At 36.0% G+C, this 25,324-nt stretch overlaps 1 protein-coding gene across 14 annotated transcripts in view; it reads left to right on the forward strand.

The window, feature by feature from the left end:
- Nucleotides 1-25,324, forward strand: part of DGLUCY (D-glutamate cyclase) — a 41,945-nt gene that overhangs the window by 11,063 nt on the left and 5,558 nt on the right. For 5 of the 14 annotated variants that reach the window (XM_048070463.2, XM_048070470.2, XM_048070460.2 and 2 more), the window contains exons 3-13: nucleotides 5,554-5,665; nucleotides 8,357-8,510; nucleotides 9,226-9,424; nucleotides 10,722-10,872; nucleotides 12,376-12,498; nucleotides 14,376-14,573; nucleotides 16,699-16,959; nucleotides 17,407-17,506; nucleotides 19,241-19,389; nucleotides 23,448-23,567; nucleotides 25,153-25,301. In XM_048070463.2, the coding sequence (XP_047926420.2) occupies nucleotides 5,563-5,665; nucleotides 8,357-8,510; nucleotides 9,226-9,424; nucleotides 10,722-10,872; nucleotides 12,376-12,498; nucleotides 14,376-14,573; nucleotides 16,699-16,959; nucleotides 17,407-17,506; nucleotides 19,241-19,389; nucleotides 23,448-23,567; nucleotides 25,153-25,301 (1,707 nt within the window). In that variant the 5' untranslated portion in view covers nucleotides 5,554-5,562. Of the gene's footprint in view, nucleotides 1-410; nucleotides 553-2,573; nucleotides 2,658-4,291; nucleotides 4,562-4,790; nucleotides 4,860-5,553; nucleotides 5,666-8,356; nucleotides 8,511-9,225; nucleotides 9,425-10,721; nucleotides 10,873-12,375; nucleotides 12,499-14,375; nucleotides 14,574-16,698; nucleotides 16,960-17,406; nucleotides 17,507-19,240; nucleotides 19,390-23,447; nucleotides 23,568-25,152; nucleotides 25,302-25,324 lie in introns of those variants that run through there. The other 9 variants (XM_048070464.2, XM_048070469.2, XM_048070465.2 and 6 more) reach the window with 5 other exon arrangements.

The following is a 25,324-nucleotide window of genomic DNA, read 5'->3' on the forward strand; positions in this document are numbered from 1 at the left end:
GCTTGGTGAAGAGCTGTGAATACAATGACTTCAGAGCTGCTGGTAGACATCCGTGAAATGACATAGTCCTGGGGGTAACATGAATAACCTGTACAGCAGGAGCATAGCACTGTTCTTTGGGAGCATGGTACTATTTTTAGGGTGTGTAGGGATCAGAACATCACTCATCTGCTTACATCTGGATGGAATTCCTTTGGAGGAACAGGCACCCCGTCAGTGCTGTGATCATGCATGACATGGCTGGGTGTAACCTGGGTGGTGACATACTTGGCTATCAAGATAAGCACCTATGACTGCTGCTTTGCAAACAAAGCAGTACAAGTCACTGTACTTTGTCCTATGGACTTCCACTTTCCTTCCACATGAGAAAGGTTGGGAAGAAAAATTTTCCTCGCTACAAGAATTTTTATCCAGCCAATGCTCATCACCTTGGTTCCAACATGCAGCATTCCACTGGTTAGGAGAAAAGCAGTGGGAAAAGTCTGGCACTGATGGCCAGCAAGCAAGGCCCTCCTGCATCCTCAAGATGCCTCAGTGCTTGAAGAGGCCCAGGTAAAAAAGAATGGTGACTGGACTTAGCCCAGAGAACTGTAGAGCAATTTTAAGCCTTTTTGGTACCTCAGGGTAGGTTGTGAGACTATATTTACATGCCAGCCTGATGGTTATGGGTTTTTTTTTTTTTTTTTTCTTCCTTCAATTTCTTCAAATTGAATAAGCAGTTCGTGTCATCTTAAACTAAAATAACCTCTGGTAGATCATTCTCTGTCTCTTCCTCCTGCAGCTGGTTAAGTATTCCTGTCAGCAAAGTCAAAGGTATGACAGCAGTATTTTTAATCTTGATAAAGTCCCTTGTCTTTTCTTACGTGTGTATTTTATCTTGCTAAAGGTGTGTATAAATGAGGTGGCTGTTCCAAAGCCTGTTGGTCATATGTTTATGTAAGATGATGGGGGAAGTATGCAGGAACTAGGATATGATCCAAGGGATTGGGAGGATATATGAGGCCATGAGGCCTCCCACCTTTGAGGAGGATATAAAAGGCTAAACAACCCAAATCTTGGATAGATTGTATCCATGCAAGGGCAGGGCTTGAACTATTCTCTAGTCTCTAAAGAACCAATCTCTGCCCAGATTTCTCCACTTCAGAAACACTTTTGTCCCTGAGCAAAAGCTAGGCGTAAAATAATATAAACGTAGTGGTGGAAGTTCAGGGGATGGGTGCTGTACAAGACGTGTCACACTAACATGGAGTGCTGTCTGAAATGGCTGCTTTGCAGCTGGTCATTGCTTTCTGTTTCTTGTTCATATTATACTGGGAAAAACTAAACATTGCATGTCTTTTTTTTTTTTTTTTCCCCTCAAGTAAACAAGATTGCATCAAAGATGCATTGGTTCTCTTACCAGTTTTTTTATCCTGATGCAATCTGCAGGATCACAAGTATAAACAAAGTGCTTTAGGCAGCAGAGAGAACACTAATGGAAACTAACTTAAATATCTATTTATGACCCTTATCTAAAGGTTTCTAAATTTCAAAGCCAAATACCCCGTATTTCAAATGTAGGGTTCAACCTTAATTTGCTAGATGAACCACTATCTGAAAACATATAAAGCACTTCCTCTTTGGAGTGGTACACAAAGCACTTCTGTGCTTTCAAATGATTCAAAGCAGATGGGGACAAAAAGGATCATTAATGGACTCTTCAAATAAAGCATCACAAGTATAACTGTGAGACCTGTTTGGAAAATGAGGTGGAGTGAATTTTCAAAGAAGTTAGTACTTTTCACAGAAGTCATTTGGCAGAATTTCAAATCAGCTTGATAATTAAGCAGCAGGTCTTTTTAAGCTCTGTTTACATTAACAAACCTCCGTAACCATATTCATACTAGGGCAAAACATAGTACACAAAGGGTTTTCATAGGTTATAATTAGTTTAGATTACTTTCCATTATGTATCAGTAAAGGCAGCCCGTGGGCTGGCTCATGTTTCAAGTTACCCTGCTGTTCCTGTTAGTGCAGCAGTAGCTTTGGGTAAGTTACCTGCATGACAATATCTGGAAAAAAACCTGCCCAACAGTGTTAACTAGTGACTTCTGCACTTTTTTTGGCCAGTGAACCTGTGCATGCCACCAACCATTCTTATTATCAAACTTTAAATTGAAAATAAGATAAAAGTTACATAAAAATGCAATATTATATTACAAGAAAAAAAGAAAAAGACTTTGGGCTACATGCAAGCAAGTCTCTAGATTACACTTTAAAAAATCACTGCATTAAACCATATTCTTATGTGTACCAACACCAATGGAAAACCAGACCTATAACGTCAGAGACTGGTATTAACTGCTTTCCAGTCTTCAAGTTGACTTGTTCGTTGCTCTTAGCAGCAGCACATTTTACAGGCTGTTTATTCGCAGGTGATCCATTTTTTAAATTGCAGAAATACTATGTGTTTTTAATTTTATTTCGTGAATTTGCTTGACACTTGTAACAGCAAAACAGTCACACTGACACTTCTGAAGGATATATTAATCCTTTTGTGCTATTATCGATTTTTTCATTTTTATCTGACGCAGTTTAGCACAGCAGTATGGACACACCCACTGCATCTAAAAGTGGAATCTTTCTGACACTTAAATGACATCTTCCCATTTTCCCAGGTAATGAATAATTATGAATATAATCTCATTTAAATATCTGCAAAATGTACGGCTATTTCATAGGCCCTGTCAGCATCCTCTCTTAAGGGTTTTTTAACACTTATCCAACACCCTGTCTTACCCATATCATGATCCAGCATATTCCTATGAGATAGTTTCAGACAACAGTATCAGCTATCTTAAAATAAAATGAGTTGAAAAAGCCAGGCCAGGGGATGGATCTTGACTACTGATTAACAGCTGTACTAGACCATTTAGATAGAGGGCTACTCTCATGCCTCATGAAGCCAGTCCATACACTTCATTAGGCATTCTGATGGGTCAAAGTGGAGAAGATGCTGTAAGACCTGAGTTATCCTGGTACTTTTCCCCTGTCATCCTGAACAAGCCATGCTCATGATGGCTCCAACTATTTTCCAGGATGTCCTGGAGATGGTTGGGGAATCTAAACTTAAGTGTGCCCCCTAGCATAGGGAAACAACATACTGTGTAGAAATAAGCCATTCCTGAGGAAGTCAAATATCAAAAGCTACTTTTTTGCTGTAAGCGTCTGAGAGTTTTTATTGTCTATCCAAATTCAGTGACTAGAAAAACAGCAACATAATCTATTACTGACATTGTATAGCAAATACAGTGATCTAAAGTTGTAACTCAGAATTTTATCCTATAGAACGTTCCCGATAGTATTATAAAATCTCCACAGGAACTTTAGTGATAACAAATGGTTATAAGGTGTGTTTTGTCTCTCATCTGAAAGAGATGAGTCATCCTACTTTTATACAAAGGTAATGTTTAAATTATTCACTTCCTAACAAGTTCATCAACAATATATCTTGCTTTGCAGCTAGGGGCAGCGTTCGCAAATTGAAACTACAGTCCCAAATGTTTCCATAGGGTACTTAAGAGACAGCATTTTGGCACTACTGATATTTGCAGTCCTAGAGCTTGCTAGACATTTACTCTCATATAAACCTAAAACTTTTAAAGGCCTAAATGTTGCTGATAAAGTTCCATAAGTGATTCCATTTCCTCTGCTGGGCATACACACTATGCATTGAGAATCAGGCTTGCCCAACGTCATACTTGGGCATTTGTGACAAAGTATCTGGCTGAAGATAGCTTTTGTCCCAGACTAGATTCCTGAACTTCAGACTGTCTCTCAAATACAAGTAAGCTAGTACTTCTTAAGGCCCTTCAGAACCAAAGAAAAACAATTTGAAAGAATCACATGAACACATCTGGTTGAATGATTCGTTCCAGAGTGGTGCTAAAAATTCTCTTTGCAGTAAAAATAATGTTTCTTAAATTGTCACATACAGGCCTGGATTAGAGCTCAGCCACATTTCTCAATCCAAATTCTTGTTATCTTTAAAGCATGTGCTTGAAATTGTTCAAAATTTGTAATGAAGACTATTTTTAGTGCCACATATACACTGATATATAAAAGCAGAAAAGATGGGTTGAGTTGGAAAGTAGTAAGCTAGAGTTCAGAAAAAAAAAGTGCAAGCTGATTTCTTTTGGCTGACAATGTTATGTAAACATTTTAGAATTAAGGATTAAAGGCTTCAAAGTCCAGATATAGAACTTACTCTAAATTTTAGTGCACCCAACTTAACCGCTCAGAATTCTGCAATCTTTGGAAACATTGTGGACAGACAATCTGTGATAAGAGTATAATTTCTGTCAAAACATATTACTGCTCTTACTTTGAGTTTAACAGAAAACTTTAACAGAAAACTTTGATTTTTAACAGAAAGGTTAACTTTTGCCAGAAGGTTGTAACAGCTCATTGTACATTAATTGACTGGCGTCTTTTAAACAAGCAGCACAGTTTTTATCATGTTTATTACTACTTGCAATTGACATCAAGAATGGCTTCTTCTGAATTAAAGAAAACCTTGGAGGTTGGTAATTCGATTGCTTGGAATATAGTTCAGTTTATTTACTTAGAATGAACATATGAATAGATAAACGTTATCTCTGGATTAGACCATGAAAAGTGACCAAGGTTAAAATCACAAGGAGCCAAGTTATTATTTTACCCTGAACTATATTTTACTTAGTCCTAGCAGTTGTATAATAAACCCTTTTTACTTCTAGATAGTTTAGGTTCAGTGAAAAACTTTGTTGACTTTGATTAGACTATAGATGTGTTCAATCTTCAAGAGATGTAAAAAGAGCCAGATACTGACTGTAATTAGGGTACTTATCTCTATTTCTACTTCAGATTGTATGAATAGTGACTTAAACTTCTATATGTCTGTTTTCCCAGTGGAAGAATAGCCACAGGAGTATTCATTTCTACATAATGAATACATGAAAAGTATAATACATATGAAATGTATCAAAATGACATTTTCTGAATATAGTTCTCCTTTTACCGCAAGGTTGTATTGCTAATTGTCTGAAAGCATTTTCAACAGACATGTGATATTACAGATTGTAGCTTGGTAGATTAATCCATTTATGTTTTTGTAATTTTAAAGTTATAGCAAATTTTTGGAAGGTGAGTACTCCAGGAAATGAATATTTAACAGGGAAGAAAGAAGTCTCTTTCTTATACTATAGGCCAGCAAAACATTGCATTTTATCCAGAATGTTAACATGCACATCCCTGGTTGATTTATCAAAAGATTCAGTTTGTGTTTAATCAGAAAATGTCAACGAAGTAACCCTTTGACTTTGGTTTGCCTTTTGGGTTATAATTAAGGATTTCCCAGTGATAATAACTTTGGTGGGGCATGAGGAAGAAATTTAAACTAAGTTCTCCAGCAATTTAAAAGAAAGAAAAAAAGAAAAAAAAAAAAAAAGAAAAAGAAAGAAAAGAAAGAAAAAAGAAAAAAGAAGAAAAATGTATTTGTGTTTAAATTTATAATTATAACATCTTTCTGTTAAGGCTGAAAGGATGCTCTTGACAGGAGGCTTGAAATCTCTCCTTCCCCACGTACTAAGAAGAATAATTCGTTGCAACAGACTCAGTATCAGTAATACTTCTGGAATGGCAGAAGGTAAGGAAACCTAACAGCTCTAAGTGGAAAATGACTCCATTTTAGTTTCATAACTATGTTCTTACCTTTTTCTTTCTTTGTTTATAAAGGAGTTTAGGACTATCAAAAGAGCTGAAGTAAAGCAGAAGAAAATGTCAAGTTGACTTAAATTCTTAACTCACTTCGGTGTTTTTGAAATCGCATTGTAAGCACCTGACATGGGGTTCTTAAATCATAAAGCTATATCAGAGAAATCATCTTACCTGTGTAAATTACATGGACTTTGTTCTCAAAATGGCAGTGTATCCTTCAGCTCCCAGTTATGTCAGTGATAAATTATGATTGCAGAAAATATTTGTAAAATCTTTACCTAAATCTGGCTTTCCTTACACACACTATCATCACATTTATAGGATCACATACTGTGTTCTTCACAGAGACCTTGCTCTACTTAGTGCATAGGATACGTGTTGGGAAAGAATTAGAGAAGTACAGTCACAAAAGTAGTTTCCTGCTTCATTTGTTGCAGAAGTTGGAAATTACTTACTCAGGAAGATTGTGAATTATGTGGAGAGGGAAAGAATAGGTTTATACTAAGATAACTAAATGCATTCTGGAGAATTTATCTGTCTTCACTCATAGCTCGACTTTTACAGAAGTAGAGAATCCTGTGTCATTGTTCTGATCAACTTTAAAATGTAACTAAATGTAATGAAAAATACTGTGGCAAGTAGCTGATGAGCGAAGCTGTGTGTACTAACATTAATATAAAAACTATTAACATAAAATAAATATTAAGACTCATATTTTAGAATCACAGCGAGTCTTGAAATAATGGTTTTCTTTTCTATCAGTATGTAAGCTGAAAAATATTAATGGAAAACATGTTACAGTGTTAATAATTTGCAGTTTGCCCCAACTGTATTTTTATGTGTGTGTTACTGCAGTGATTTTAAATGTCTTAGTTTTTACATTTGAAAAAAATATTGTTTCCTTCCAAAACAAGTTCAGACGTATTACTAAAATAACTATTTCTTATTGCCTTCATTGTCATTCAGCAAGTACATTAAAAACTCTTTCAAAACTGCTCTGAATTGGGATATCAGTGTGTTGAACTGCCATAGTTGATCAGCATTTCCAGCTTCATTAACACTGCTCAAGAATATGGTCCTAATGTTGGATACATCATGCAAATATACACTTAAGCTTATATGGGAAGGTGAAAAAAAACCACTTTATAATCTGTAAAGAAAGTAAGGATAGTTATCAGGAGTAGCAATAAAGTTGTCTAAGAGTTACTAATGAAGCTTCCTGAGTTTACAGTATGCCTGGAAGTCACCTACAGATTCAGTCTGTCAGCTGTGACTTGTATTTTAAATTCAGTGTTGTCCAAGTTGAATGCACTGACTAAAACCATAAGGTTAAGAATCTGAATATCAGCAGCAAAGTAGAAAGTGCCTGTGGATTTCACATGGGCAGCAGGGAATGAGGCTAAAGGGTAACTCAATGTAGTATTTTATTCAGTGGTAAATTTAGTATGTTTATTTAACAAAAATGAATTTCTGTATTTAGCAAGAAGCTATTTCTGTATTTAGTAACTTTTGTTAGTAATAAACTGCATTTTTGTGCTGACTGGTCCCAGAAGAGCAGTTTGTGGGCACATTCAGTATGCAAATGCATGCTTACCTCAGTTTAAGCCTTTGCTTTACATTTTTTCCATCAGGAATAGCTTTATCTTTTGGTTTCTTGGTTAGCTTTGGTCAAAAGTAAAATTTGGCTGATTTCTACAGCCTTTTAAAGAAGATCATTGATTTCAACTGAATGATTGCTTCTTGGATGACTACCACAGAGTCACAAGTTCAGACTACCACAGTCTTTAGGAAAGTGGGAGCTTCTACACAGCCTCTTATTTGCCTGTCTTGATATCTGGCACAGTATTTAATAAGATTTCAAGACAAATTGATACACACTGCACAAATATTAATGTCTTTAGAACCTGTTTTGTGGTAGCAGTCAATAGGGTTTTAAATTAAAGATGATTCTGAGTGAAGAAAGTGTAGCAGTTCTGTTCATTTTGCTCTTTTAAATTAGAAATAGTAGAAATGTCTGAGATTCAGTGTGGTAAGCAAGAGATTATTCCTGAGCTGCAATTTTATCTATTAAATTGCAGCCCAAGGTAAAATTCTATAGTCAACAAACTCTAAGGAATGGGCTACATGAGGACAAAATATCAGCATTTTTCTGTTATACTGGCCATGATTTATAACTTAGCATTAAACATTAAAAATGGTTAAAGTGTGGTATGTAACAGTCCCCCTCTCCCCCCCCCCCCTTTTTTTTTTGGCTCTGTGCTGACATTTACACAAGTAAAACATTTTCCTATAGAATACTAATTTCTCAGGTTATAGAATAAATTCTGTTTATATGTAAGTTCATAGAAGTGTTTAGGAAAGCAATTATTCATTCTTCATAATCTAGTACTTTCCATGTCGACCTACTACTTTAGCTGTGAACTACTTGACATACAGAGTACATCTGGCTACAATTTTAAAAATAGTTTTAAAACTTCTGTAATTTAATTACAGAGTTTTGAAATAAAATTTGCCTTCAGGTGATTTTATAGACCGTTTACAGAAAGCTACACAGAAAAGTTTGTTTCTTAAACAAGGAGCTGAATTAATAAGCAGTCATTCCTACCTTCCACAATTTCAGGCTATAAACAAGCTAACGTTGTGATTTTGCACAAGTCCCTGGCTGATGACTTCGAGAAGTTCTGTCACGCAAACAATGGACCTCTGCCATTGCTGTACAGAAGCAAACCAGGTGACTGGAAATGTCCTTCTCTGAGTAGTGATTCTGATATCAGGTAACTACGGGCTGACTGCTTCTCAAAATTCTGCAGTGGGTGCTGATGGTGATTGGGAGAAATCAATGTTTCAGGGAATAACCTGCTTTCACTGTTGTACATTTTGAACAAGTTTATTTTCTTGGAGTTATACCTTCTAATGAAAACTATGCATGAGTATAACTGAGTAGAATCAGCCTGATCATCTTGTTCTTGATAAACTTATTATCATAATTATCAATTTTGCAGTATTTCTCTAATGTTAAAGTGAAATTTTGTGTAATTTCTAGAAGTTCTGCAGTCTGAGCAGAATTAATTTACTTATGTTTAGTAGTAGCACAGGCATGGTAACCACATTATATTTTTAAGGGTCTCTGAAATTTAAAAGATGTACTTCTCTAGCAAATACTAAAAAGAAAACTTAAAACAGCTCCCTAATTTTGGAATCCTTAAGGCAAGATACATGTAATGGACATTTACCTGTAAAACCTGAAAAATACAATGAAAAATACAAAGATACTCTAACGTGTTCTGTTTGCTGTGTAGAATGCTGTTCATGTGTAGAATAAAGTGGTTTTGTCTGTGTTTTGTCACTGTTACTCAGAATGAAACAAAATGGACAAAGTAGGCTGGATCTTGTGGTTTGATAGTAGGTTAAAGTCAATTTAGATCATTCTTGTCATGTGCCTTGTTTTAAAAAACATGATAAAGCTGTGATAACTTCTTATTTCACTAGAACTGACTGCCCACAGTACAGAGTGTATGAGCATGGAGCCTTCACTGGATCTGTAAAAAGTCTAAAGGAATATTCTGAACAACTTAAGGACATGGTGACTTTCTATTTAGGCTGCAGCTTTTCTTTTGAAAAAGCAATCCAAAATGCTGGCATTCCTATACGAAATGTTGAACAAGAATGTAATGTAAGCATGTATAAGGTAAGTAGATACACATATAGTCTTTGCTGTAACTTTCCATATTTGTCCATATTCACCTTATGTCCATATACCTATTGTGCAAAATCAGAACTTTTTTTTCCCCACCTGCAGAGTAGTTTTAGGCAGGTAGTAGTGCTCAGTGCATGAAAATATAGGGTAAAATATGTCCAGTATCAGGTCTGTGCTTTTCTCAATTTCCTGCAAGGCTAAATTGTTGGGGTTTTTTTGTTCAGTTACAGTGACAGTTTTTCTGTGTGCTAAGGCAGCCATTTCATTTGGATTTGGTGCTTGTTTCCTTCTCTGTTTCAGCTGACAAAGCATGTGCTATTCTGATCATCACCTTTATACGTGTCCCACTCTCCACACCAGTTCTAGCTTGCGCTAGATTACATTACAGATTTTAATGTTGGCAGAAGTCCCAGTATGTACCTGACTCTGGTAGGAAGACCCTTTAATATTAAGAACATTTAAATACATCTGCATGCCTTTTTCACATAATTAGTATGCTGGTCTAGCAAACAAAGGTTACTATTCTATTTAATGCTATCATTTAACAATTTTTTGCTCTACTGCTGGTAAAACTGAAGGAGCAAAATGTGTTTTATGTGAGACCTATGAAGCTTAAAGAAAAAAGTTACAATTATATAACTGATTGTAACATTTTAGAATTAGGAGAATTTCATCGTATCAGACATGTACAGTGCATTTCTTCGGTGACAGGTATAATTATAACAAAAAAAGTATAAACATTTCCTATGCAGCTCTTGCTGTCTACATGTCATTTATGTTCAAATGCAATTTACATATCAGAATTTTTGTTCTAAAAAGCCAGACTGCTTTATTTCTGAATAGAAAAAGGATTTCAGCATCCCAGTTGGAAAAGTTGATGAATTCCATAGATCCTTTCTAGAGGCACAAAAGATGTTGTGTGTGTACAACTGGCATGCTGCTTCTGTAGAAGAGGGTACTGGCAGCAGCAGCAGTTCCTGACTCCTGCACATTACAGAGCATCATGGTTTCTCCGAATTCCAGTAGGGATAATAGATTCAGACCAAACTGATTTGTCACCACGATACTTTTTGTTAGCTTTTCACTTTCCACGGAGGGAGCAGAGGGTTGTTTTCTGACAATATTCAGAATATACCGAGCTCACCATGCTGTATGCTGCATGTACTGAAGCAAAAATTAAAAAAAAAATGTTAAGAAAAATGTGTGGTTTTTTGGGAAAAACATTTAAAATGAATGTCAGTATTGTGGCTTATTTCTTCTAATACTTTTGATTCTTTTAAACTGACAGACAGCTGTGCCATGCTACAGTATTTCTACTTTTTGCTGCAACTTAGTAGTCACAATGAGACCTATTCCTGAAGGCAAATTAGAAGCAGCTGTACTAGCAACATCTGAACTAAAAGAAGCTCATGGAGCACCAATTCACATAGGTGACCCTGGTCAGTGTTTTCCGTGTTTCACTCTACATATGCTTTATTGTCAATAAAAATGGCTGAAGGGGGAACCATGAGAAGTGGTAGGACTAAAATACCTGCACTAGCATTTTTATCTTTTAACCCTTTCTAATGGTCACAAACCTGAATTGGAATTGGGGTAGGTTTCAAATGAGCAGAAAACAGAATTCACGGATAACGGCAGTTATATGGCAAAAACAGTTTTGGTAAAAAGCGTAATCACATTTTCCTAAAATGTATGCAGTTTCATTTATGTGTGAATACTTTCTTGTTGTCAGAGGTCCCAGCGACAGGGTAGCAGTGACTGACAGCATGGGGAGAAGTATGTGTGGAGGCATTTTGTATCTTCATGGATGACTGTGAAAGTAAATACCATATTACATTTAAAAATACTGAAATAGGATACATTGAGCACAACACTTAAGACAGAGAGTAAATAGAAATATGACAATTTTTTTTTCTTTTTTAAAACAGCTCAAACAAGTCTAGGCCTATTCTTTGCAAGGAAAGATTGAGAACAAAAAAGATAAACAGGAGGCTGTTTGGGGAAAAAGAAGGAAGGAAGGAAAAAAGGAAGGAAGGAAGGAAAAAGGAAGATATAGACCACCTATGGGATGGAGATAAATCACTATAAAAAAAAAATCCCGTCTGCTGTCAGAAATTTGTCAATCAGTTATCTCAAGGGCTGTGTACACAGCCTGATCACATTGTGGAGCATGGAAAGAGATGTCATTGGTAACAGTACATCCCAGTAATGTATTTGGTCTGAGTGGTTAAATCTGAGGATCGAGTAATAAATCATTACTTTGGGTAGAGATTGGGAAAGTGAAGGAATCCATTATGTGTTTATTTTTAACAGAAAAGAGTAAATGAATATATATACAGAACGTATAAACTAATTCCAGAAAAGACAGCGGTAAACTTAAGCATCTGAAGAATTTAAAAGCAAAGGGAAGAGAGCAAGTGCTTAGAATGACCCAGAAAAGAAGTAGGTGTTTACTTTGTTAAAGCAAAAGACAATTTAATGAAAGCTGGCTAAGAGTGAGATGTAATTATTTAACCCAGAGAGGTAAAAGATTCCTCATTTCTTTAGCTAAAGAAGATAGGAAGCTAAAGTAGCAGAAAATGTGTTCTAGAAACAACCCATTTTGCATTGCAGTTATTTATTCTTGTTTGCCAGTGTTGTGAATATAATTATTTTGTTGATAGATAAGATTTATATCATCCTGGGAACTCAGCATACACATCTAGTTTGTGCTTCGCTGCAGAAATAAAGTGAATACATTTTTACTGATGTCACACAGATAAAGGGAAAACAAGACAGCTCAGGATCTGGGAACGTGCACTGAAAGCAAACTAAATATGCCACTTCAGTAGTGGGACTTGCCACTGCTGTAATTCTAGCTGTGTCGCGTGATGATCTCCCATCTTTTGTAATATTGCTGCCTGACAGAAATCTATGACGGGTTTATTGTTGGTCAATGACAGGTCTGTTGGGAATACAAGATCTTTCCAAACCAGACTATGGAGATCCAGTTCACCTTCACCCTGGTGATATGCCGGTGTTTTGGGCCTGTGGTGTAACAGGAGTAGAAGCAGTCATCAACTGCAGTATGTACAGTATTTGGAAACTCTTAAAATCAATCTCTTTTTCTTTCTCTCTTTTTTATTTATTTTTTTAATAAGTGGACTGAATGAGTTGGCCGATAGGTTTGATTTGCATTGCAGTGCCCTAGGGTCAGCTAAAAAAGCCCCAACTGAGCAATTTAAAAAAAAAAGCAACAAACCTTTAACAAGACTATTTTCCGTTGTGAAACACAGTTCTACCTTAAAGGTAATTCTTACTGAAATTTTCACTTTTGTTTGAGTATTCTAATGTCAGATACTTAAAGCTCTGACAGCATCAAAACATCATTTTTGAGCATCATTAAAAACTAGGAACTTAAAAGCTTTCTTTTTTAAACTTTCTTTCGAAATATTTTGTACCACAGTGCAGTAAAACAATAGTAAAGGGGAAAGCCAAAACAAGCAGCCAGAAATCTTTCTATCTTGTCAAGACCTAGCAAATTGATTGACCTGGAAAAGAGTTTGTAATTGTCTTGTGAAGAATTTTTAACTTTTAGTTTTTGTTCCAAAATGAAGTAAACGTGACACACTTTATATAATGGAATCCTTGTCCTCTGTAAAGAGTTGTGATCCTGCACTTTATCCACTCACTTATAAGAGGCATGCGTTCAAAGGGCAAGAAAATGCAACTAAACCATAGTGATAGTATTATATATTGCTCTAATGTGTGGAAGGAAACCTCAAATTTTTAGTTAGAAAAAAAAGCTTAATAGTGATAGACAGTATAACTGGGAGAGCCCTGGGAAGTCATCTGTTTCATCCTGCTTTCCTTGCAGGATCTGCAAAACCCTTGTGATACCCTACAGTTGGTTATCTGACTGGTCTCAGCAAGTGCTGTAAATACGTTCAGCACTAGGAACAGAGACTTTTTTGTTGTTGTTGTTCTTACATACAACCCTTTTTCTCCACTCCAAAATCCAAGGTGAAAAGCCTACTCTCTCCTGTGTTCCCCAACAGTTTTCACTGTGACACAGGATGCATGAAAGTAGAAAGGAGGAAAAAGTTACTAGCCTCTCTACAATCTGTTGCCTAAAGCAGCTATCTATCACGCCTTGGCCTGGAACTGATTTTTACTTTTGTTTGTTTTTTCATTTCTTGTATTAAAAACAGTTGTCATTAATGGATTCCAAAAGCTCTTTATACAGTTTGTATCTTGCTGTGCTCCCCTCTCAGCTAGGTAGTCAAAATCCTGCCACAGCACCAGTACCTGTACTTTAGATCAATCTGCTAGCTTCTCAAAATTATTGTCTGTACACGTGGTTTGGTGAGGCATATTAAACCTCCCCATTTTCTTAATCTGATAAAGGATAACTACTTGTCAGCAGGCAGTTGTCACAGCTTTTCCATATCACTATTAAATTTGTATTCAAATATACAGAGAGACACTGTAGCTTCCTGCAGCAGTTTAGAATCTAGACAACTTATTTTTACAGAAACAGTATCACCAACACGCTGTACAAACTTAAGTGTTAACTTGTTCTTAGCCCTATGCACTAGTTTTTTCATGCATATCAAACCCAGTTCTCAGACTTGCCAATTCCTGACTGACTTCCTTGAAGGGTACCACCGTTCAGTTCCTAAATTGCCTGAAGCTTATACCAAAGAGGATAGTGTAAAAAAACCTGCTTTCAACTACCCACATGAGCTTTTTAGAAGTGTAAACATTTTCAGATGTATGTGCATACATTTATTTCCTCAAAGTGTATTTATCACTGCAGTGTATCTTAAAATATCACCTGTTTTATAAGTGTCATCAGGAAGGATTCTGTGTTGTTAAATAGCTTCTCAAGATTTTATCATTCTGGTATTTCAATGTATCACAATAACAAAGTGTTTAATTGAAGCTTTTTCACCTGTTTTAGGATCTCCATTAGCTTTTACTCATTCTCCTGGCTGCATGTTCATCACTGACCTAAAGAATGACAGTGTTACAGTCGGGTCCTCAAGAGAAGTCCCACAAGTCTACTGCATTTCACAAGATCCTTTGCATTATAGTATGGTATCAGCAGAAGCAGCGCAAAAGATAAAGAATCTGGAGAACCTAATTGGAATAGACCCAGGTAAAAACAAACAAACAAAAAACCTCTTACTTTAGTGGATTTGCTATGATATGATGTGCTTGTGTAGATGCCCACAAAATTCAGGAATGCAGTAAAAATCTAAAGGCAATTTTAAGATTTTAAAAAAATATTTGTGCATTACTGTGAGTTAATATAACTAGTTTTGTTTTGTTTTCATTACTATATGTAATATCAGAGTTTGACCAAAATCATTCAACGTTATGGGTAATGGAACATATTTAAATGTGATTACTGCATTCTTTCAAAGTACACAGAAGCATCACTGTTTACAGCAGACTGGAGCGTCCACAGGGAATAAGAACTGTTGCTGAATAAATCTGAAATTGATATGTGCAGGGCACCTCAGCATACTGTAAGAGTTACGTAGCTATTCACTGTTGAGTAAATAGTATGTTTCTTTACATATATTCATGACTACTGTTCTCTTACTGGGTAGTTGCATGTGTTTTTCAAACATCCCTCTCTGATGGGTGGAATTACATCAAGCTCTGCTGACATATTTGTTGCTGAGGTGTTGTGTGATGGACCAAATTGACCTGATCACAACAGAAGGCTGAGAGGTAGGGTTGTGTATGTGCGCAAGAGAGAAGAGAGGGAAATAAAGGGATACAGGATCAAAAGGCAGACAGAATAACACAACTATTTCCAAAATGCACATTGAATTTGTCCCCTCTGTCTGCTATAAGTTTTGATCTCAGTTTCCTATAAATTTTTTGAAATCTTTTACAGGCAGCAGTGGAAAACAGCTAATGCCCGGCTCTTCCAAACTCAGGGTTTGGGCTGTGTGCATATTTTTGGGTCTGTTTATTTTTACTCACAAGGCCTTTCCTTTTATCCACTCTCTGGAGTTCAGCATGGCACAATGCCATGCTCTGCAGAAATACCGGACCTAGCTTCAGAGTTAGCTCATTTTATTGCTAAAAGAGAGTAGCTACATTACTGTAGTACTCCATCTCAGTTGATACACTCCACTTTTCAAAGACTAATATACCCTGCTTCTGTTACTTGAGTTTTGTTGAGAACTTTTTTCTTTGTCCACTATCTATAAATTATATATTGCCTGTATGTTATGTAGGAGGAATGGTGAGAAAATGACAAAGAGGAAACTTGGTATACCACCAGGAAAGGAGGGAAAAAAGGTGAGAAGGATTAAGATATGAGGAGACTAGAAAACAATAGTGAGGACTTCCCTCTCACTTTCAGCCCATGAATATCAGCACATCATGCTGGTATCCATGGTTTTCAGGAATGCGAGCAAATCTAAAGGACTGCACCGCACACTTGTGTTTCTGAGTGTCAGGAAAAGGAGAGGGAATAGGAGATATTGCAATAATAAAAGACTTAGATAGGCAGAGTTGCCTCTTTAGGGACTGACCCAAGAGATCTACTAATATTCACCTATTTCTCAAGGTCAAATAACATGTAACAGCAAGATCTTTTAGTAATTGCCTAGATACCTCTGTAGTAATTGAGTTTATCAAGTCCCCATAAATTACAGTGTACCTGGACCCTCAATGAAATTATTAACCACAGAAGTATGTTGAATTTATTTGGAAATTAGCTCTTTCCTAAAGGGACAGAGTTAAGCAGAGTCAAAGAAGCAGAGACAAAGAACCAGCTTACTCATCCGAGGTCTGCATTGAATCTTCTGTAAAATGGGGGAAACTTGAGTAGCAAGCTAGCTTTAGTAGTTAGACATGGTCTGGCACAACTGTAACCACAGATCAGAGGAAAGCAAGGGGTGGAAGGAAGGGAGATGATATTCAATGAGTTCTTAGGAAGAAAAAAATAAAAACACAACTTACACCAATACCTAGAAATGCTAGCATAGTAATTTTCAAAACCCAGTTAACCGGGATTCTTAACCTGGAAACACAGCTCGTTATTTTCATTACTCATATCCTACACCTTCCTAGGCTTCCTGAGGAAATTAGCCCAATTCCTGCCTTGACCAGAGGTTTTTCTTTTTATTGTATTATTTTTACCCGTATTATGTCATTAAAGTATGCAGATTCACCTAAACAGAAACTTCAAAAGGAGAACAACGTACTGAAGTGTACTGTTCTCTTAAAAAATATATACATCTTTAAAAATACTTTCGTAGGAGAGCGGGGTATAATTCATTTACACCACCCGGATGAACTGCTGAAGGCTTGCCTGGCCATCTCCCATGCTCGGTCGGTGTTGATAGCAACTGGATTTCCTACCCACTTCTCTTACGAGCCACCAGAAGAGAATGATGGGCCCCCAGGAGCCCTCGCTATCGCAGCCATGCTGCAGGCCTTGGAGAAAGATGTTGCCATAGTAACAGATCAGAGAGCCATGGATCTGAATAAAAAGATTATTGACGATGCTGTTCAACTAGGTAAGACATACATTTTTCCAGTTTTGTCTTCCTAATTTGACCCAAGGTTCACTTCAGTTAATCTCACTGAAACTTACTACAGATTTTTTTTTTCAGAGAATGAACACGCATTCATCCTGAACCTCTGATTAGCATTGTTATGTTCTGTTAAATGAAGCTGGCACCAAGTTAATGTTTGTGCATCTGGGTTAGCCATTTGTGATGAATTCTGGATGTCTGTTCTTATTCTAGTAGACCTGTTTTCTATCCCAAGGTCCCATTTACCAGTACTAACAAGTAAATTAATTTAATTTAAAGCAAGGATGCAGGGAGCTTATCAGGAACTGTGTAAACCCATTGAGGCCTGAATATTCTAACTGTTCTACCTAGGAAAAAAAAAAAGATCACTGAAACACACACCAAAAAAAAATGGTATGTGAATCTGAATTGTATTTTATTTTCCTCTAGGAATCCTGAAGAGACCTGTCCCTCTACTGAGTTATCGAAGGGAAAATGCTGATTCAGCTTTGATGTTTTTGTGTGAGAATGGGAATCCCGGAAGACCTAGGTACATTTATTCAATTTTTGAGAATGGGTCACACTTCTACTGTGTAGTGTTATAAATAACTATGACTTAAGAAGGTGTAATGCTTGCAAGTAAATCCTTAAGAACTGGAATTAATGCAACAAACTTTGAAGCAGAATATTGGTATTAGAGCACACGTAAAGAATTCCACGTTATTCTGAGTGTATGCATTTCTGGGGTACAAAAAGAATTGATACTTCACATATCAATAGCTCTTTTCCTTCAAAAAAAATCTAAAAGCTTTTCAGCTGTTATTCCATGGCAATATGCATATATATTGCATACTATATATAAATTTTCCCAGTTTTTAAATCAGCATAAAAATTAGGATGCAGAGAGGCAGAGTCAGTGAAGGAGCTGGGAAGAGAATTTGTTTGCTTTCTACAGCTTTGGCTCAAGTTTGACAACTGGGAAATTGGATCTGATTTAGTAAATCTCAACTGTTTTTAATAACTGCAAAAGTGATTATCCTATTGTCTTTAGGCAGACAAAACCAAAGTTATAGAAGCATGCATGCACTTCTGAATATTGATTTAAACAGTTTGCATACATGGTGTCCAGTATAAAATGTTGTGCAGAAATTCACGTTTGTACAAGTACATGATTAAGGTTAAAGCACTGAAGAACACATTTCATTACTTAGTAAGCAACTTATATTTCCTTTAAATAGGCATATATTGTTCATTTTTATTGATCTTTCCCTGTACAGCATTTTAATGGTGTTGCCTTCCATTTGTTCTTCCTAATAAAAAAATCTTTCACCCTGGTATTTGCTTCATCAATTTATTGGTTGGCGTATGCTGTAAGTTCAGCATGATACCGTCTTTAGTTTTTATGTACTGTTTTAAAAGCATTTTTTATAGCTATGCATCATTCAATTACAGCCAGTTTCTATTTCAATTGATCCCACAATTCCAATAAGCTAAAGTAAGTGTTTCTTTAAAGTAGACAACTAAACTGTTTGAGGTCTCCTGAGTCACTGTAGATACCCACACACAACAACATGAAGTAATTTAACAGAATTAGTAACCTCTTGACAGCAAAATTGGAGAAATGAAAGAAAAATAACTTAATTCTAACATACAGTGGCAGAGCTGAGTACTAAAATTCTGCTTAAAGCATTGGACATCTGCAATACATCTGTGTACTTTTGTAGCTAGCAAAACAGGCATGGACTTTAAAAATAAAAAATCCCTCAAACCCACAGCTCCAAGATCTGAAGACCCAAACCAAAAAGCTCCCTAACTAGCTACAAGTGAACATTTTCCAAACAACGTTATTTAAGCAGAGACTACATTTACACCAGCGAGGACTTACATCGTCATTAGGTAGACACTTCTTTGTTCTGCTTGAAAACATGGAGACAAGTATATTATGAGATATTATGTATTTTAACATGAAAAAGAGCAAGCCCAGGTGGCTGATCCAAAGGATTACTGCTTAGGAAGATTTCAGGAACTTCCTTATTTATTGGTGGCAAACATGGTTTGATGAAGTTGCACTAAAGCTATAAAGAAACTAGACTAACCTTTGAAAAAGAACTATAGAGAACTGCAAGTAGAAACAACAATTCAGGATCCAAGTTTTACCTTACATCATAAATACTCAAAGAGTAGAACCAAGTACAACAGGAGAAGTACCCAACAGAAGACTATTTTAGGTGAGAATCAAACATTTGACTCCATTCTTCTGTTCTTTCACTCTGTCTCTAACCAGATTTGATCACCTGATAGCAATAGAGCGTGCTGGAATGGCTGCTGATGGCAATTACTACAATGCCAGGAAAGTTAATATTAAACATCTAGTGGATCCCATAGATGACCTATTTTTAGCTGCACAAACCATTCCGGGAGTCACAACAACAGGTATGACTGCATTATAGTCTCAGAAGCAAGAGAAGCACAAAACAAGAACTCTTACTTACTGGAAGTACTGCAGATCAGGAGGCAGGTGCTGAATAACTGCTTGAGGGCTACAGCTGTTTCTCTTGGTTGAATTTAAAGGGAGAGACGCTAGAGAAAAATTACAGGTTTTTATGAAAGGGTGATCACATCCAAAAAAAATATGGAGGAGTTGAATTCAAAGTTATTTAAGGACAAATACGTAAGCTCAGACGTGTATATTATCTATATGTGAGTGTGCAAACATAGGCTCTCCTAGGTGTAGGTTTTGACAGTGACATCTGTACATTCTGTATTTTGTATGTGAAAGGCAGCATAGAAATATTGCAGTCATTTTTATGGTTGTTATACCTGCATTAAAAGAGCAAGTCTGGATAGAACATTCAGTTATATTGCAATTGATGGTAAATTCTCTTGAGCAGGGATTGCATAGCTGCATCTAGTACAATGGGCCCTTCTCTAAGAAAATGTGAGTATAAAATAATGATCTTTAAAGGAGCACATTGTCCTTCCTACCAAACCTACATTCACATCAACTAGTAAATCTAAAGAGTGCTTTTGTCAATACAGTGCTCCTCTCTTTTGCCAATAGTCTTTTTTTTTTTTTTTTTTTTCCCCAAAACCTTAGTTGTATCTGGCTTTGTAAGAATATGCCAAAGATCAAGGATTCCTGGGTGTATATATATAAAGTGTTGTATAAAGTTCTTGTATAAACAAATGCTTCCTGCTGCATTGTGTGGCCCAAAATGGAGTTAGGAGATACATGATCTATATAAACATTTGAAACAAAATTAGACATAAAGTGTCCATGCCAGGCTGATTTCAGTCACATTAGAACACGGCTGCTGGTCTGGCTTTTTTTCTTTTTGCAGTGCTGTGGACTCACTCCTAAGTATTGAGAAGGCACTGAAACTCTGACTTCTAAATAGTGATGTTTTTCATATGTTTCCAGAGAGTGTAGAGCGCTCCTGCAGAAATAATGCATAGTCTGGTCTCAGTGTATTGAAATCTTATTTAGAAGCTGTGTAGCAGCAGAGTTCACAGGTATTTTTTGTACCATCTTAAAATTTGCAATACATTTTATTCAGATTTAATGCAAATATTTGCCCTGTTCCTAAGGAGTAACATTCAACGTTCAAAAAGAAGCACTCTAGATGGCACTCTGTTGGCAATCTCAGCAGAGAAGCCAAAGATTTCACTGAATAAGGATAGAATAATGTCTTTTATAAAGATGTTGAGCAAAATGCCTGAGAACTTTATTTGCTGCAGTTAATTACCTCATCCCTAATTTTAAGTTAACTTGGATAACTTTGTAGACTAGACATGGATACTAAAAAGATAGATAAAGTTTTCAGCATTACAGAAGTCTTTGCCCTGTGTCAGTAGGTGGAGGCGGGGGGAAAGAGTAGAACATTTGTTACATGTTGATTAATTGTTGTCAGATTTTACACTGAAAATGAGAAGGTTTGAAAAAAATATCTGATGTAGGAGTCTGACCACAGACAAATCATGAACAATGCCTACAATTTTATGGAGTATTGTCATAAAATAAATGTGATTTTAAGCGCAACCTTCAGGAATATACAAAGCAGAAACTTTCAGGTATATACAAAATAAAAAGACATGAAACAGTGAAGGTGGAAGGAATCATTTCCACAAAAAGTTGAAATGAAAGATTGAGATGTTACCAAAACCACATGATAATTTTCTCAGCTGTCATGCAATTGACATAACTTTATGCTTTTTGAAGACCTGCATTTAAAAAAAAAAAAAAAGTGATCACATTCATTTCCCCTTTCACACAAATGATTTTCAGTACAGACGACTGGCATTTTCTGCATTTTTCAGGAATTTAGTTTCAGAAACTAATGTAGTCAGTGAAAGCTTATGCAGAAGATCTGACAAAACTGTATTTCCTCTGTCTGTAAAGCACTCAGGCCTTTAGGAGAAGAGAATTCTCCTTTTCTATTTTCAGACATCTGTATTTGAGATTTCTGCATTGGGATGAGGTGAATTGAATGTTCGAAGGGTCCATGTCTCTCTGCTGACTTTCAAAGAAGTCTAACTGACTAGCTCATATGCACATGACTGTTTTGTCAGGTGAATCTCACTCTGGAAAACCTATAGCAAAGTGTAGTCCTCTGTAAAAGTGTAGAGGAAAAAGAAAACAGATGGTGCAGGAAATGGTTCGATGCAGAAAGATGTGATTTTTTTTCTTCGCAGTGAAATGCAAATGGTTCCATCCAAAGCAGAATATCTACCAACTGTTAACCAATGTTATCTTTCACTACTAAAGAAACTGTTCATTGTCCTTAAAGACAGAGTTCATTTTAACCTCTTTAAAGATTAAGAGCAGAATTTTTGAATATACCAAAATATCAAAACGTGGATTCTTACAAAACAGTAATAACTACCATATTTATACATGATGAATGATGTACCATGGTTATGTCATTAGCTACATGAAAGTTACTATCAACCAAACAGATTTTAGAACGCACCATTACATCCCAACACTGAAATAAATGTGAGCAGTTTATTAAAGCAGACAATTCTAAGCAAAAAAAGGTTATCTGTTTCATGGCAAAACAATAAGCACTGATGAAAAGTATGTGTCAAGCTTTACATGTTCATCAACAGATCATGCCTGTTTTGTAAAATAAATTTAAATAAAAGTTGCTTGAGGTTTAGCCATGAAAATCCTTTTCAGTCATTTGGTTGTGTGCCACTGTTATGCTCACCTTGACTGTACAGACGTTGGGATCTAAATACAAAACTGCTGCTGAGAAATAACTTTGAATTTCACTTACATAAGAAGTTTATTATAGAGTTATGTGAGACATTTATGCAGTTAGTAAACATGTTAAATTTATCAATTTTCAGCACTTAAAGTGTAAATTATAAATACTGTAATTTCTCTCTGTAATTTTTGTAACACATACTATGCAGAACAGCCTTATTTCAAATTCAAATGCCATACATTACAGCAAGGATTTGGAGCTCTTCACTGTGCTAGAAATTGATGTTCTTTTTCACAAACATTAACTAGGATAAACTTGAGAAGAAGCAATTTAAACTAACGTAAAAGAGACATTTATTTCCATTTAAATAATTTGTTTTTTTGGCATTTTTTTTAATATACTGGTAAGAGACTAAAGGAAGTTTTTAAGTCGATAGTTTGTGTTATCCTCGTCTCCAGGTCTCTGAGTGGCACCTTACGATTTTATGTTCCAAACATAATGTTGCCCAGAATGTTTCTGAAATTACATAGGTCCCATTGATTTTACTGAAATCATTGATATTCTTGATTTCTGGAAGACAAATATGCAGCATTTCCACTTGACCAACAAAAATGGAGACTTCACCCTCTGAATATACGAACACTAAAAAAAATGCTATTTTTTTCATATTTTTTTTAAAAAAAGGTAATGTTCCACAGGGTTGAGCTCTTTGTATACATTGCCAGTGCAGTAAGTCATTCTTTCTGAAAATAATTATATATTCTCTTGCATAACTTTCTGCAATAGTTATTACTTTTCATCTCTCTTTTTTTTTTTTTCCTCTTAAAGCTCATAGCAAGACTAACTTTTCTCTGTTTGATTTGTTGTAGAATTGTAGGCTATTTTTTCAGGTTTATTTTGGATTAATTTCCTATCTTCTTTCTTTATCTGTACTAATTTACTTATGATAATGCATTATGTAGAACACTTGTTTAAGTTTACTATCTTTAGTTCTGTCTGCAGTTCCTGAATGCCTGATAATTTTGTTTTCTTTTACCTGCACTAGTACAGCATGCACTGTATATACACTTACAGGTCAGCATGTGGTAATGTGATGCTTTCAGCATTTCTTTCATGATCTTATGTTTATAGACACTTTCGATGAAAAGCTGCAAATAATCTCGTATGGACCTATGAGCTGTCACAGAGATTTTTGTGAAAGACACTGACTGCTTTATAAATGGATTGTTAGCTATGTGCTGGCTTCATACTCATTTGATCTCTTCTTCTCTTTTAATAAAGGTGTTGGAGATGGAGGAAATGAATTAGGAATGGGCAAAGTAAAAGAAGCTGTAAAGAAGCACATAAAAAATGGAGATATTATAGCCTGTGATGTTGAAGCTGATTTTACTGTTGTAGCTGGTAAGGGAACTTTTGGGTGTGGGACAGTTGATATTGCAAAGAGAACTGAAAAGGAAACACCTGTCTTTCCAACTAATTTATATTGGCTCTTACATTGTAAGATCAAGTCATCACTAACAAACAAACCTGTCTCTGTATTATGTCCATTATCTGAATAATTAAGAAACTACTGTTCTGGCAGGAATGACTGAAAGTTGAGGATGCTCAGTCAAGAAAGAGCATTTCATCGGAAACAGTTGGGCAAATCCTGAATAATCTTGAAAAAAAATCACACAGTAAATAAAACAGGGAAGACTGCAGAAGTGATCTATCTGGGAATTTTTTTTAATAGTCTATGCACATATGGATTTTTAGTATAACTGATAAAATTCTGTGGGTGTGACCCTGTCAGGCCTAAATCAGCCATATTGCACTTACATGAGATGATAAATTCTTTCAGCAGCCACTCCAAGACATATGTATGTTCTTAATATACAACATAAGTTGGATGTTACAGCTCAAAATTCTCTTCTACCATAACATCTTAACCAGCATTAAATAAAATTAAATGCGAGATGAGTCCAGCAAGGACCAATTTATGAAGTGAATGGGCCATATTGTACTCGAGCTCAAGTTTCTAACCTAAGTTAGAGCACCTGTGTTTCTAACACTGCTGATACTAGAACAGCAATTTTGAGGGGAGAAATGGGATTGTGGTGATAATTATATCTAATTCTTATGACTTAATCTACATGTTACTTACAGTCACTGTTTTGGAAATTCTGGTGATTTTTACCTTAAAAGCAACTGTCACACCCAGACCCTGCACAGGCAAGTGAGGGGAATATTTAGACGTTTGTGTGGAAAATTACATGCACTGAAACAACCTCCACACTTTTGAAAATCTGTCTGTTCTACATCTCTGGTAAAGGTGCCAGGCAGCAGAGAAAACTTCCCACAGCAAGTTTCAAATCTAACATTCTCCAATATGGCCTTGACAAAGAAGCGGTCAAACGAGAGTGTGTGGAGTGATTTAGTCACAGCATGCAGACAATTCACGGATATTAACTACATTAGAACGTTTTTCTGTATACAATACTTAAACAAAGGACACATCACTGAGACACAATTAATTTCACCAGAACTTCGTATCTGATAAAATAACTGAACCCTTTAATCCATCATCATCTGTGACCAAAAAGGGACTCTCTAGAACGGTACAGCATTCCACTATAAAATCTGACTTAAGTGAAAATTTACCTGGTTTAGGATACGTCATCAAAAATCTCCTACCTCTGTATCATTAACAGCAAAAGATGCCAAGCTATTACATAGCTCTTCAAAAGTTCATGGATTTCATATTAAGGGAAACCTGCAGAAATTCAATCTGAAATACTAATAAAAACATTTTAATATCTTAAGCAATTGTGTATTTCTAAAAGTTCCAAATTGATGTCAATAGTTAATTCATATCCCAGTTCCATTTCAGAATCACTGTGTGACTCATCTGTAAGTGTCCAATGACTTATGAAGGTTAGGTATGTTTGCAATAACAGTCGTTTAGTTTTTTTTAACACTTTGGTTTCACGGTGACTTTCTTTTGCAGGTGTCTCTAACTGGGGAGGCTACGCCATTGCATGTGCTTTGTATATTCTCAGCACCTGTGAAATACATGATCGCTACCTGAGGAAAGCTGTGGGGTTTCCACAATTACTGAAGATGGTCTGGCTATCTGCACTTCCATCAGTTACAAAGGTAATTTCCAGAGGGCCAGGGAG

Source organism: Anser cygnoides, chromosome 5 (assembly GCF_040182565.1).
Source record: "Anser cygnoides isolate HZ-2024a breed goose chromosome 5, Taihu_goose_T2T_genome, whole genome shotgun sequence".
NCBI lineage: Eukaryota > Metazoa > Chordata > Aves > Anseriformes > Anatidae > Anser > Anser cygnoides.